General features: G+C 38.4%; 1 protein-coding gene across 3 annotated transcripts in view; it reads left to right on the top strand.

The window, feature by feature from the left end:
* PLCB4 (phospholipase C beta 4) overlaps window positions 1-14,700 on the top strand; it is a 207,317-nt gene that overhangs the window by 169,387 nt on the left and 23,230 nt on the right. For all 3 annotated transcript variants that reach the window (XM_082306164.1, XM_082306165.1, XM_082306163.1), the window contains 4 exons: window positions 4,238-4,326; window positions 4,733-4,883; window positions 7,611-7,660; window positions 7,782-7,847. In XM_082306164.1, the coding sequence (XP_082162290.1) occupies window positions 4,238-4,326; window positions 4,733-4,883; window positions 7,611-7,660; window positions 7,782-7,847 (356 nt within the window). The remainder of the gene's footprint in view (window positions 1-4,237; window positions 4,327-4,732; window positions 4,884-7,610; window positions 7,661-7,781; window positions 7,848-14,700) is intronic.

Consider the following 14,700-nt stretch of genomic DNA (forward strand, 5'->3'; position numbering starts at 1 on the left):
GTTAACTCAATTTGATTTTTGTCTATTGACGTTTTAGGAAGATTCTTCTTTTGATTTTTTTAAATTACATTTTTTCTGACATAAATATTTGTAAGGTTATAATGTATTTTAGCTATATTGTTTGGCCTATAGGTGTAAACAATTGATGCAGAATCTAGACGTGTTTTTTTCAAAGAAAACGACTTTTGTATTCTTGAGAATATTGGCATATTGTTAAAAATGTGAAAGAACTTAGCATCCAAAACCTTTCTGCATTTTTCTCTCCTGATTTTACATGGTTTTCGTGTGTTTTAATTATTTTTGGGTTTTCAGGGAAGTTGTTTTTAATGTGCGCCATTTCCATGATCAGGTTGGCAGGGCCATGGTCATTTTTACTGAGCGGTGGCAAATTGCCATATGTGGATAGGAACAAACAGCGGAAAATAATCATTACACCACCTAAATCAGTGTAATGTGTAAGTTCACCCTCAGGGTGTACCTCTGGGAAATGTTTTCTTCACTGCAGATGAAGTTCACTTCTACATTAGACAACATGTAAACCATTTAAAACACTAAAATAGAAATTGCATGAAACGTTAGTGCTCTGACTGCAGAAAAATGAAGCTCACGTTAGAGTTGATTGGTGAAATGTTATTGATAAGAATAAGCTTTTGCTCTTCACAAAAATTATTTCAAACCTGATGTCTATGCAAAGAATTATCATCACTTCTCTGACTGTAATTTCCATAGCACAAACTGGAGAAAGAGAAGACTTACCTAATATGTTAGATAATGTATCTTCAAGACTCTGTTTGCTGGTATTCGTCCAGGCTTTAAAAAAATGAACAGGCCTAGACTTCAGTAACAATATTTCATGGAAAAAGTTAAGCATTTACAGAAACATTTGTGTTGTTTATATGTGAAATCCTGGTTGCTGGCAAGTCAGCTGGAGTTTTGCCGCAGGTCTTGGAGCACTACCATGCCTTTATGCAGCATGTTTCATCTACAGTATTTAACTTCAGGGACTTTGTCTCAAGACAAATGTAAGCTTTTGCTTAAGCTTGAGATTCTTGAGGCAGTAATTGAACCATGAATCTAAGGGGGACATTTAAACATGTGCTTTAATTCTTTCCTGAACTTAAGCCTTTGACAGTAAATGACTCAGTTAAAATATTTTCTAAACTAGGGACATATTTCTGATTTGGGATTGATGTTTTTCTGAATGATACCCCACTTTTTCTAAGAGTAGAATTTAAACTTAGCAGAGTTTGATCTGGCTCAGGCTGCTGAGTGTGCTGGTCACATAGGGAGAAAATATTTTTTATTTTCTTTTTTAAACTGCAGTATACAAATTCAGAAGTGAAAGACTTGTTTTTCAAAGTGAATTCGAACACCGGTTTAGAATTTGCAAATTGTGTGCAGTTCAGTACTGGTTGATCTACTACCTTGTCAGCATTGGTACAGATGGTTTATCTGGTAGAGGTGAGGACTTAATAAAACATTTCTACCCCTAAGTAACAGTATCATTACAGTAAAATGTTACTAGAATGAGAGAACTGGTTGTCGTAGCTTACTGTCAGTGTTGGGAAAAACAGACTCTGTATTGACATGAGCTAAATGAGTTCAATTATTAGTTCTCCTCTCCCTTCCCAGATAGTTTTGATGTGTATCATGTATTTTTCTCATCGATACAAAACAGCAGCATGATGAACAACTGGGAAATAACTTTTGACACTCGGGTGGAATCATTAGTATTCTGTGGGCATGTGTTTTTTAATTACTTACCATCTGCAGTGAACCTCTCATTGTTTTATGAGCTATCATTAGGATCTCCGTGGCTGTTTTAGCAAACCTGTAGGAAGGTATAGCTCAATTCAATAGCTGCCTACTTTCCTTTTTATTTCTTTTTTTTAACCTGTATGAGTAAGGTTTAAAAACTTGCACCGAATAATAACTAGAATGGGTAATGCACTGTAGGCTTTAAAAGATGCAGAATTTTATTTTCGTATAACTTAGTAATTTCTTGTGGTTTATTTGCATCAGCTACTCTCTTCCCAATAAAACACAATACTGGCGCAAATTAATGCAAATGAAGTAGCATTTTCCAAAGAGAAGCTTCTATAATAGAAGTCTCTACGTAAGTAAGCATGGCTACTTAGGTTAGTGGTTAGAGTCCTCTGTAATGTACTCTTTCAGTGATTTTCCTAGTTTTGTATTTGATTGTGATTCTTCTACAAAATGCCATTCCTCACCCCCACTTTACCTCACTGGGGAGAAAGAAGAACGTAAGCAGAGGACAAATGACAATGTGAGAAGCAGTGATGAGTCACATCCCCCGGTAGAAATGCTGAGCCTTTAGTGATGTGCTTGTATGGTTAGTAATACAATTTACGAAGGTCTCGCTCTCCCCAACATGTTAGTCATTTTTACCTTGAAGCTCGTGATAATCAGGTTCCATTTTCAAATGACGCATCACGTTAGCAGGGTAGTCCTGGTTTTTCATTGAAGAGTGCATGCCAAGGACAAAAAGTCATGCTTACTAAGTTAGGGAAAGGGGAACGGTCGGTGCTGAGCTACGAGGCCGTTGTTACAGCTGAAAATAAATTCTACGTGAGTTTTGTGTATATGAAGTAAGTTTCAGAAGACATCATTGGTTCATGACAGTTATGGGAGACAACATATTTGTGTAGATAGACAGAGCTGTCAAGGGTAATCCTATGTATTTAATACAACTTTTGGTGGAATGGGAGCCCTGTCTGTGCTTTTTTGCTTGAGAAATGCATCCGGTGACTTCAGAAGAACATGTCATAGAACAACTTAGGTTGGAAGGGAGATGATATAGTCCAGCTGCTAGTCTGCACAAGAAGGATAGCAAGTTTCTTGCCAAAGCTTTTGATGGGTTGGATATTTTTACAGACCTGGTCAGTGGACTAGCTTCTCTGTCTTGCATCATTGTAAGCTAACTTAGAAAGTGGCTGAAGAGATGACATGAAACGTGGGCAAAATTCAGATGATGATGAAAACTATGAGTGTCAGAAGTGTCATTGCAGAAATAATGGCCTATTATGCTAGTGAGACCATCTAGAATATAAAGGTACAAACGCATTTATCTTTTACTCATAAGCAGCCAAAAAGAGGGCTTTGCAGCATTCTGCCAAGAAACGGCTGCCTTGCAAGTGAAGCGCTGTCCGTGGTCGTCCTAATGGTCATGGCAAAAAACCCGAGTTAATTAAATGACAGTATTTTGTAGTGAATGATGAGTCAGTCGGGCTGCAGCGTTCAAACTTCCTTTCTTAAGTTACTGCTCTGACAAGGAAGACTTATTAACTGAGACTGGTGACCTTTTTCTCCGTAATCCTGAAGTTAAAGTTTCAGGGGGATCATCAAAACAGATCACTGCTGTGGCCTCTGAATGCATTATTACTGTAGGTGCTGAATCAGTTTAACTTGTAAAATCATTTCTTGCTGTGGAGGGCCTCCTTTGCCATTTGTGAATTTTTTGACTGTTGAAATTAAGCATGGAAAGGGATTATTCAATATGCAGGTAAAGATTCATGTGTCTTTGTCTTGCTGTAAACCTATGCTTGCACATTTTATCACTGCATATGGAAAACAGATTCAATAATCTATACGGTATCTGGTGGTGGGTAGTTCTGTGATACCACTAGTGGTACCGTGTCATGTGCAAGATTCAAATATTGGTCATTATGGTTGATAGAAAAGCCATTTCACAGCCTGCCGTGTTCCAGGCATGGAGCATCACAAAGGCGAGTGAGAACAGATTTCCCCGATTGCTTTAACCACCCATCCGAAACTGCTGTTTAGCTAGGAAATATAATAGCATTTTCTACCATTCCCTGCAATCTCAAGACAGTCAGCACTCCCTCGAATAACCAAGAGACAAAGTTGTAAGTGCTTTGTGGCTCATGAGATCCCATTCTGATCTCAAATTTTAGTGTCCTCAACTGGGAGTAAGTTAGGGTAACTTTGGTCTGATGGAGTCAGTGGTTTTTTTTTCCTAAATAAGGTACCGGGATTAATACCACCCCCTTGGTGCATTAGAAACTGTTTCATGTTCCTTGTGTTTTCAAGTGCCGTAGCAATGAGTGCTTTCGGTCCTGCCAAGTTTGCTATGGGAAGTTGGACTATTGTTGCAAGCCACGGCTCATAACAACAGGGGTAGAATAAAGCTCTTGTAAAAGATTAATTTCCAAATGCCTCTGAAGATCATAAAAAGTTGATTATTTTTTTCTTACAGATATTGTGGATGCTTTATCAGATCCAAAGAAATTTTTGTCTATCACAGAAAAAAGAGCAGACCAAATGAGAGCTATGGGTATCGAAACTGTAAGTAGAACTTAATGACAAACACAGCCCATTTATGTTCATGCTATGTTCTTTTTTTAAAGTAAACTGGTCCTTCTCCAATCGATGCATATTACCTTATCATTCCTCATTTTCAAAAATAAGCCTCCCTGTTCTGCTCTGAAATACATTGGCTTATGTTAGTTAACGTGTACTGAAATACCATTCGCTAACTGACTTTTCACGGATCATACTAACACGTCCCTTAGGAGTAGAAATTTTAAGACATGAGAAAGGAGCCATATTTTAGTATAGTGTTGTTTGAAAGTATGTTGCCATTTTCTTAATTATGTTTAAAGTAAGCAAGTTCAGAAATTTCCCATACCCCAACTTTTATACTACAGGTAAAACAACAATTAATTTATTACGATGTGAATGTTTCTTTCAGAGTGATATAGCCGATGTACCAAATGACACTTCAAAGAATGATAGAAAAGGAAAAGCCAATAATGCCAAAGCCAACGTAACGCCTCAGAGTAGCTCTGAACTTCGACCGAGTACGACTGCAGGCTTTGGATCTGGGACCGACACTAAGAAAGGTAGACAAAAATCACATGCCACTCCCTCAGTTCTGAAGCGTTTCAGAAAGTCACAGAGAAGTACCCATTACTTAATTATAGTTTTGCAGTTCTATACATTCTTACCCTTTTAGAAGGTAACTTCTTTTGCCATTGAGAGTGGTCTTTGTCTAATTGCAAATAAATTTTGTATATTACTTAAATGGCTGTATAAAGCCAATACAGCTTTATTTTACTAAGTGACCTCTTTGTATAGCTGTATACCTACTGCAAATAGTAGTAACCTGCATGACTCTGGGAGTAGTTTACTAAAGATCTACTGGAGGAATGCCAATAGGAATGACTATTTTCTGGTGTACTGCACAGAAACTCTTCTGCTTTTTTTTCTTCCTCCACAAATCCCTTGGCAGAGTTGCAGATTTAAGTAATTAAAGGTATTTAGAATTCATTGGATTCTGTAGAGATTTCCCAACAATTTGAAATGCTTTCAATGTGCAGTTTTACTCTGCATAGTGATTATGGAAATGGCATGTTTATTGTAAAAAACATCCATATTAAATGTGCTCCTTTATATAAGTGCATAAGTATTTTTTCCTCACTATTAATCTTTCACTCTACAAAATCATCCTATAGAGTCAAATGGGATTATTTGTTTCTCACATATCATCACAGGTAATGAAGATTAAGTGAGAAAACAAATTTGTACAGCTGAATGAAACACAATAAATATTTCTGTTAATGGGCCACAAGAATTAGAATCTGGTTCACTCTCTTTCATCCGCCGTGGCCCAAAGGGATTGATAGGAGTGAAAAGGAGCACCGACTGCTCTTGTTCTTAAACTTAAGCAGACATGGCTGAATACACACATGTGAAAGGATCTCTTGAGAAACAAGACGCCATTTCTCTGGAGTCACTTCTGGCAACAGAACAGGCCATCTCTGGCACCTGAACTCTTTCAAAGTTCTTCCCTGGTATAAAACCCAGATTATTTTATGCAGTGAGATGTTTTCATATTTCATGTATCATAACGAAGATACACAAGTATTAGTTCTATTGTGCAGTAATTAAGCATGAAATTTGCTGGGATTGCCAACTAATTCCTGGTTGCCATGGAGTCAGACCTGGTGAGCAAAGTAAATGAGCCTGTGTTTTAAAATAAAATCCTGAGGAAGTTTGTTTAGAACACAGTACGCCTGATGCAGCCCTGGTCTTAAACTGAGATTTCAGTACTTAGCATTCTTGTCTGCAACCATTTTTATCCATGTTCTCGCATGTTAAAATAGAGCTGTTCATTTTTATATCCCACGTAACGATCCTTATTTTGTATTACTTATCTCTATGATCTTTTAAGATCTGAATAATTCTACCATTGTTACAATACACAACTCACTTTGCTATTAGAAATTACGTATCCAGCAAGATAGGGTGTCTGGGGAAGGCTTTCAAATGCACAAGAATGTTGGGGTTTTTGTTCTCTGACTTTGAGTAATAGTTAAGTGATTTGTGTTTTTAAAAACTTCAGCCTCTGTCTGTGCCTAAATCTGTTCCAGTCTCATTTACTAGACTAATGTTAATACCACATAATTGAGCAGAATCTTATGCTTCTAAGAAAATAAAAAAATTGTGTTCCCTAAGGAGATTGTCTACCTCCCCCCCATTTTTTTTCTTTTACAGCATCTGTATATTTTCCAGTTAAATTCACCTTAAAAGGCAGAAAGTCCTTTTCAGGGCGGGGGGAATCTTATAGTCCACAGACGCTATTCAAGAGCAGTTAACTAAATATGTTTGCAGTGTATTTATGTACAGGCGAACATCTTTGTGTAAAAACGCAGAAAAAACCTACACATTACAACTCTCATGGCATTGTATTGACATTTTTACTAATGATTACATGTAGGATGTGCTTAGTAGTTAAAAAAATCATAATATGTCACAGAACATTTATTAAAGCATAAACATGAAATGAGATTGGGTTTTGTTTGCATTGCAGTTCAGGTGATCAAAATATATTTTCATTCCTCTAAATAGAACTGTTAGTCATGTAGGATAGATTTGCTTGTTGTATTGAATTTTCATTAGAATTTTCACTTATGTTTTTGTATTTCTCCTCCATTTTTAACTCTCCTTTAGTCTTGGAGTGTACTGTTGCTCCTTTTCTCATAGCCTGGTATGAACCAAAATGCAGATTTTACCTCCATTAACATACAGGCTGCAGGTAAATTTTCACGCCTACAATTTTTGTGTTTTAAATTGAGGAGGAGAAGTATATCTACCCTCAGTTAACCCTTTATGCAGTCATGTAGAACTGAAATGAAGAAGCCTCCGCCCTAAAACGAGTGGTGCCAGAGTAATCTCCAGCTGTGGACCAAAATTCTGAAGTTTGCGTGGTTCAGTTTTAATGTACATAAATGGTTTTCTGTGTTTTCAGAAAAGGAGCTTTGTCAGTTCTTAGATTGCTATGTTTTGACACTTCAGTCCAGAACTAGAAGAGATTAAAATACACTCATTGATTCATTTCTTTTTTCACAAGGCAATTGATTGAGCAGTGCATTTGAAAAGGAAATTAACTGTGTCTTAGCTATATCTCGATGAATAATTTTCTCATTAACCTGCGATTATTTTTTATGTGGTGAAAAACATTAATTGCTGGCATAAATGTAGGTTTCTGTGGTAGAACTCAAATTTAAAAGTATGAAATATACTAGTATGCATGAAGTTTTAGATAAACTGTATCAATACCTTTCTAGGTATAGACCTTATTCCTCAAGTGAAGATAGAAGATTTAAAGCAAATGAAAGTAAGTATGGACACAAGCTTTTCAAGATGTGTTCCTAATTATTTGTTTTAAGTAGCCAGGATTTTATCTGGTTAAAGTCAATATGACGACAGAAAAATTGATCCAACTTCTCTTTTTGTAGGCTTATATAAAGCATTTGAAGAAACAGCAGAAAGAGCTGAATGCCTTAAAGAAGAAACATGCAAAGGTATGATCATTAAGAGCTCTCTGAGCAGCACACTGTAATTGAAAAAAGTTGCAGCGTTCATTAGCACTGAGCACTCCAAATTAAATTGTAGGGAAAAACTAAGGAACAGTAGTTGGACCATCAGGAAAGGCATATGTGTTCTAAATGTACTGAAATATGCTCCAGTGAGCAAATTTTCCCTTTAGCAACCCTTTGTATGTCTCCCTGAGTTTCGGTGCACATTTGTTTGACCCATATAAGCATCCAAAGCTCACCTTTTTCAGGTAATGATTTTATCTAGCTCCCTCTTGCATGACATATTGACAAGCAGCTTGGAAAAAAAAGCAGTGATGATGTGAGGGGGTGCTGCATCGAAGACAGGCACTGGAGAAACTGCAAAATTGCCAAAGGGAACTGGAATGCATAACTGAAAAATGGAATGCCCTGTTCCTCCTCACTTATATCTATGTTAACCACTTTATAGTCAGCTTTTTGCTTGGTACCATTGGCAGTGAAGTCCCAAACACGTACAACACTATCACAAACATACCTTACTTTAGAAAATCACAGCCAATTTTCTCCTGCCCTTTATCATTAGAAAACCATTGCTCTTGTTACAGAAAGAGGCATAACAAGTGAAGAAAGTATCTTAAGTGCTGAATTTTGACAATACATACAAATCCATTCTGGGCTTTTGGGGCAGTTATTCACTTGCTCTCTTTGATTGCAGATTTCATTGCAGATCTGATGTAATGTAGTTGCTTGGGCATTTTTAATAACTGTGTTTATTTTCATGACTGTTGCTTGCACATGGGACTCTATGTACAATGAAGAAATTACTTTCAATAATTGGCAATTTTGTGGTGCTCTTAGTATTAAAAGTTGTGTAAGAAAATTAAATAGTTACATTTTAGACTCCTTACTGACTCTGGGCAGAAAGGAAATGAGTGATTTCTCCATTTTAGTGTTGTGTGCAAAGCCCATGCTCAAGAAAGAGTCTGTTATCCACACTTCTGGGCACGGACAGTTTCTAGACCTTCATAGGGTTGATCCCTTGGGGGGCTTCTTATTTTTAAACACTACTTTCTCGTTCATTGGATAACATCCAGCAGTTTGCTATAGCAGCTTTTGCAAATGAAAATGGTACCATGGTTACATAGAAAACAGCCATACTCAATGATTTGTGTCCCTGATGTGTGACCCACAGTAGTGTAAGGATATCTTAGCCAAGACTGCGCTTGCTAATGTTAAAAAATTGATCCATCTGTTCAGGCTTGCACTTGCTTCCTCTAATCTGAGGAAAAAATTGCCAGCCACAATCTGAAAATGCTGTGCACTCAGAAGGGCTTTCAGCATTAGCTCAAGCACAGCTATTTTAGGTCTGAGGCAGCCTGTGTCCTGCTGGTCTTAAGTACAGAGTGCAAGAAAGTGCCTCTGTAGAGCATGCCTTGCTAAAGGCTCCAGTAAGGGCAACTTCTTGAAATTGGAGAGGAGAGTCTGAGCTAATATGGCCACACTTTTCTGCTCACAGGTGATCTTAGGGAAGTGCTTGGTGTACTCATCGCTGTTCTTAATGCATTTTATCAGCTGGGATGGAGCAGGAGAGCTATGCAGTTAGTCATCCATGATCAGCTTGAGGAAGCCTGTGTATTAAGCAGACTGAACTTAAAAGTTCCAGAAATAGGTTGGCTCTCACTTAGCCACAGACACTCCAGAGATCTGGAGGAAGAAGTGAACAGAAGGGAATTGTTCATGTTGTTTAAGGAAAGCAAAGTCCAATACTTTTCCATCTAAAGTTGGCCTTGGAAAATGTGTTATGGAAAACAAATGCATGCAAGTGTGGGAGAGAGAGCCGGTTGAGAAGAAGGAGCTCTGATCTAAGCGGCGTAGGAGCTATTCTGGCAGCCCTGGGCAGAACTGGCTGTATACACGCACAGACAGACACATCACATACTGTGACTTCACTTTATGATGGTGATTTTATTAATCTGTTTTTTTTTAAGAGAAGGATGTTTGGGCAGGTGAAAGTACAATCTTCACTGTTCCTTTTTTCACTTTTGTGGGGGAAAAATAAGGCATCTAGTCTAAGTGGGATAGAGGTCATCAGATTGGCGGGAAGACCACTGTTCTTAGTATCACCATTACTGGGCAGCCGGTCTGTGGCCGATAAAATTAAATTCGCCCATTCCCTGATGTCAGATTAATGGCTTGCAAAAAAATGCAGAATTTTGGACTTCACAAAGTCTAGACTTTTTCACAAATATTGAAGAGTTGAGATTTTACTCAGGACTGAGAATCATGTAAAAGGTACATCTATAAAGCTCTGCAAAGACAGGACAATGCTTTTAAAGAAATCCTGAAGGATTGTGAGGGAATAATAGAGCACATAGAAATTAAAGGCAGGACAAACTGTAGTGAATGCTGAAGAGTGTCAATATTTCACAGCAAGTTAAGTTTCAGAGTCAGTGTGCAAGTGTAGTTTCTCTGCTTCAGAAGAACCTGTTCAGTTGTGCAACAGAGCTGTTGTCTCTAGTTTTTGAACCCAGTCCTCTGCTTAGTTTGTGGCCTGGCTATGAAGGAAGAGAGAGCTGAAAGGGGGGAGAGTGAATATTCTCCAGACTGGTTTAGTCTCTGAAAAGGTAAGTCTGCATGAGTATGACTGAGGTAGCATTGTCCTGCTGTTGGGATTGCTAAAGAACAGATTATTGCTCTTGTGAGCAAAGAACATGATCCAAACCTCAGCCCATTTACTTGCATTGTGAACCAGTTTCACCTAACGGCATTCTGAATCTGGAATGAGACAGGTCACCGTGAGAAAACGGTGTAGGTTTGCCAGATAGGCAAAGAACGTGGGACATAATTCTTTAAGAAGGGGGGAAAAAGCCAAGGAATGGGACGCTAACACAGATTTCTTTGATGATACCATGAGAAATACAGTATTTATAGGGGGGAACATGTTGCAAGGATTATATGTAAATCTTTGTAGCTAACTCCTAGGGCAAACTCTTTGTCATCTGTTGGACAGTGAGCAAAGCTGGTCCTATAGGCTGGGACAGGGAGAGGAAAAAATGAGTTAGTTTCCCTGTCAAGAAATGAGTGAGCTTCCTCAAGAGTCCTCACATTCACAAAGGGCATTTGGAAAAAATGTTACTTGTAAAGAAATGACTGTCAGCATTATCTTATTGCCTGAGATTATTGAGGTGCCACAAGAATCAGTGGGATCTGAGAAGCTGGTACCAGAAAGGCCAGGCCCCTGGGATTCTGTCTGCATGACAGATTTCATCACGGTCATGTTCTGTCACTTCAGAGTAGATTAGCAGCTGCTGCGAGGAGTTTGAAACTGTTGGCCCGTGTATGGTTTCTGTTCTTTTACATCATCTATAGTACTGCCGTTATTTAAGGGACAGTAAGGCAGTAGCGGCAAGATCTTCAAAAGTACAGAAAGCAACAAAAATATTCTGTCCTTCATGGGTCTGTTTAAAATCCAGGCGTGTGAAATACACCTTTTTGACACCAGTAGATAGGGTTGCCAACAAGCAAAATAGAATGCTTTTGTAGTGGTACTTATTTTGCAAGCTATCAGCCTCTGACGCTGTAGTATTCCTGTTGTTTGACTTTTGAAAAACAGTGGCAGATGAATCTTAGGTCTGGTAACCTGTGCTTTTGGTGATTTTAAAATAATACGTCCAGCTGCTTCTGCATATTGCAGAAATGTTTTTCACAAAAACACCTATACTGGGTGTAGCTTTTGAAGTAAAGGATTTCCTGCCTACATTCCCCAAAGTAACTTCTATCTCTCAGTATGAATATTACTGTGCAACTGCAGAATGGCTGATGGGTCTGAACGATGTCCATTGGTTTATATCTTTTTTTTATCAAGTTAGCTCTTGAGTACTGTTTAGGTAAATGATCTGGGGTGGCATCACGGGTAGATGGGCTATAAAGGCAAGGAGATGTGCGTACGTAGGAGTCTCAGTCACTGATTTAATCTCTTGGCAGCCTGCATCTATGGGCCCCTACTGAATGTTAATATTTTGCAGGGATGTCATGTAGTTTTTGTGCTTCTTGGGTTAGACAGAAGAGGAAGGATAGTGAGGGATTATCTTGATATATTCTCTAAAAGTCAAGAGCACAACAGATGATTGTGGTACACCATTCTAGCAGTTTCAGACAAGACAGTGATAGTCACAAGTGCCCCCTTAAGGAATTTAATATGACCATAGACAATATCCAGAATTGCATAATTACCACCCAAAAATATAAATCCCAGAATTCATCTCCTGCACATTTATATTGACATTGAATATATGTACTGTTTGAAATAAAGCCTAGTAAAAAAAGAACATAAAAAAGATCTCCATTTCACTATGCAAAAGCAACAGTAAAAAAGACTATGGGACTCTAATAAAGTTCTGCAAAATGGATTATTGATTTGGAAATGATAGTTTCTTTTTCTTTATTTCCTCATTTTTGTGTTCTGTTATGAGAATCCTCCAGACTTCAGTTTTCAGTTGTACACAGGAGTATTTGTGTTGCTTTAGGGAGATACCAGGCAGGAATAACAGTTTGTATCATAGGAACTTACTTATCTTCTCTTCAATAGACTGAATTGTGGTTTCTGCCCCTCCTTGCCCCCCCACTGCAGTGGAACTATATATGATTCTTTACTTTTTTCCCATGGATAGTCTTGCTGTGATTTGAGTCTTTTTATATCAGTTAGGTGACCTCTCAGAACCCTGGCTGAACTGTGGCTTCAGTTTGTAATATAGCCATTAAATGTAATTTGTGTATATATTTATGTAAAAGGCATGTGAATTCAAACTGCAAATTCAGTGGACTTGAGGAAATCATGAGAGACCTAGCTGAGGAGCCTTTTATCTGCAAACATATTCTGAATTAATCTAGAACACGTTACCACCTGAAACTTTGTTTGCATCTGAAAACATACTCATGGGTGTTTTAAGATGCTACAAAACCACTCGTATTTCTTAGAATCTTGACAGAAGTTCAGGACGCAGCATCTAGCTGTGATGAATTTTCCTTTGAGCACAGACAGAAAATCAAACTCACATCAGCTAACCCATTTTAAATAGTGTTCCAGGGGCTGAAGGTCATATAATTCAAGGGAATTGACTCCTACTACTCTTTGTGCCATGCATGTGGAGGTTGCTAGTAGCTGATCTTCCTCTTCCAGCTCTGTTTATATTGTCCACAAACAAATGCATGTTCCACGAACTGGATGGGAAGGAGAGCCAGGGAAGGAAATGAGGGGGATCTGGTCCACGATATATCTGTTTCAGATACAAGAGAGAGTTGTGTATGCGCAGTAAGTAGCAGCAGAGGGGAGTCTGCAAAAGATTACAGTGTGTTTGTGCTAAAGAGAGAAGGCTTAAATCATGGTTGTCCTGAGGGAAAAGCAGGGATTCTAGCTCTGTGTGATGTGCCCTCCCAGATTACGGAGGAGTGTCACATGAGTGGGCAGATGTCTCATGCTTTGCAATGGTTGCGCTTAGTCTTCTATAGCAAGAATTGTGTTGTTCTGTTCATCTAGAGGAGAGTGGGTAGTTTGAGAGATGCTCTCAGTCACTTCGCCTGTGGCTGGCTGGTGCTGTCACGCTTATGTTGTTCTTTTCACTGTCCGTATTTTTTCCTACCTGGTTAGTCAGTGTAAATACTCCCTGGTGAAGCTAGCATGTTTTAACGTTGATGGAGTCTATTTGTTTCCCTTTAAATCCTCTGTAGAACAGAAAATTCAGTTCCCCACTCGAAGTACAAAATTCGGAAGCTGTACGTGTTCCCCAGGGAAGCGCTTGGCAGATGTTGGAGTGCTCGGATACAGCCCAGGGCTAGATTTTTAAAAGCATCACAACATTTGTATTAATGTTTTAGTAAAAGTGAATGTAAAAGTCTTTAATTAGTATTTTTAGAGGAAGAAACAGTGATAAGGCAAACACAGGTGTATAGAAAATAATAACAAAGAGCAGTAGAATAGCAAGGGTAGAATAAATGCAAAAATAGAGATAAAGTCCTGGAAGAGGCCATATGAATTAATGCAAGGCTTTTTGTCACAACTTGATAAAATGTGGAGCAATTGGGTATTAATAAAATAACACAAATGAACAAACAACAGTTTTTCCTATTGTAATGTAAATTTAATATTTAGTGCTCTCTGTGGTAGTTAAATATTTGCATCATTATGAGCAGCTGTTCTGATAAAGGAGAATATGAAGTCAAGTGCAATAATGAAGTCTACATGTAAGCACTAAGTGAAGTGTGCTGGTCCTGGTACAGTCTTGTAATGGAAAGGAACTGTCTGTATGCTAGACCCAAGTGTGTAACACGCATTAGTGATTCATCTTTTCATCACAGGAACAGTTTTTTCCTCCCCTTCCATAGATAACCTCCTCTGCCACTTCATCAATGCAAGTCACATAACTATAGTAGTGACAGCAGGTTGGCATTGATGTGTAATACTCCACAGGTAGCCCTGTATGTCCAGTTTATCCACATGTGCTGTATTGTTTGGGGGGGAAAAAACAGGGAGCAGCGGTTATTTGCAGCCTTCATGTGCAGTTGAAAGTCATATTGCACAGCTTACTATCGCTTGCAAAGGGAGACGCTCTGCAGCAAGGTGGAATTTCTTAATAAGATTGCTGCTGTCATTAGGGGTCATGGGCCAGATCTTCAGAATGTCAGTTGTTAATGACTTGATTTTTAGCTAATGTTTGGACTTGGAGCTATTTGATTTGCAGTGGCTAAGGAGCTAGCACTGTATTCAGTGTGAGATATGTAGAGGAAGGGGGGACTGGGCTGAGTTTTGTTCTCTGCATTAAGTAACTTTGAATGATATGATCTGAGCTTGTAAATCTGTTTT

The sequence above is a fragment of the Platalea leucorodia genome (assembly GCF_965183815.1).
Source record: "Platalea leucorodia genome assembly, chromosome: 3".
NCBI lineage: Eukaryota > Metazoa > Chordata > Aves > Pelecaniformes > Threskiornithidae > Platalea > Platalea leucorodia.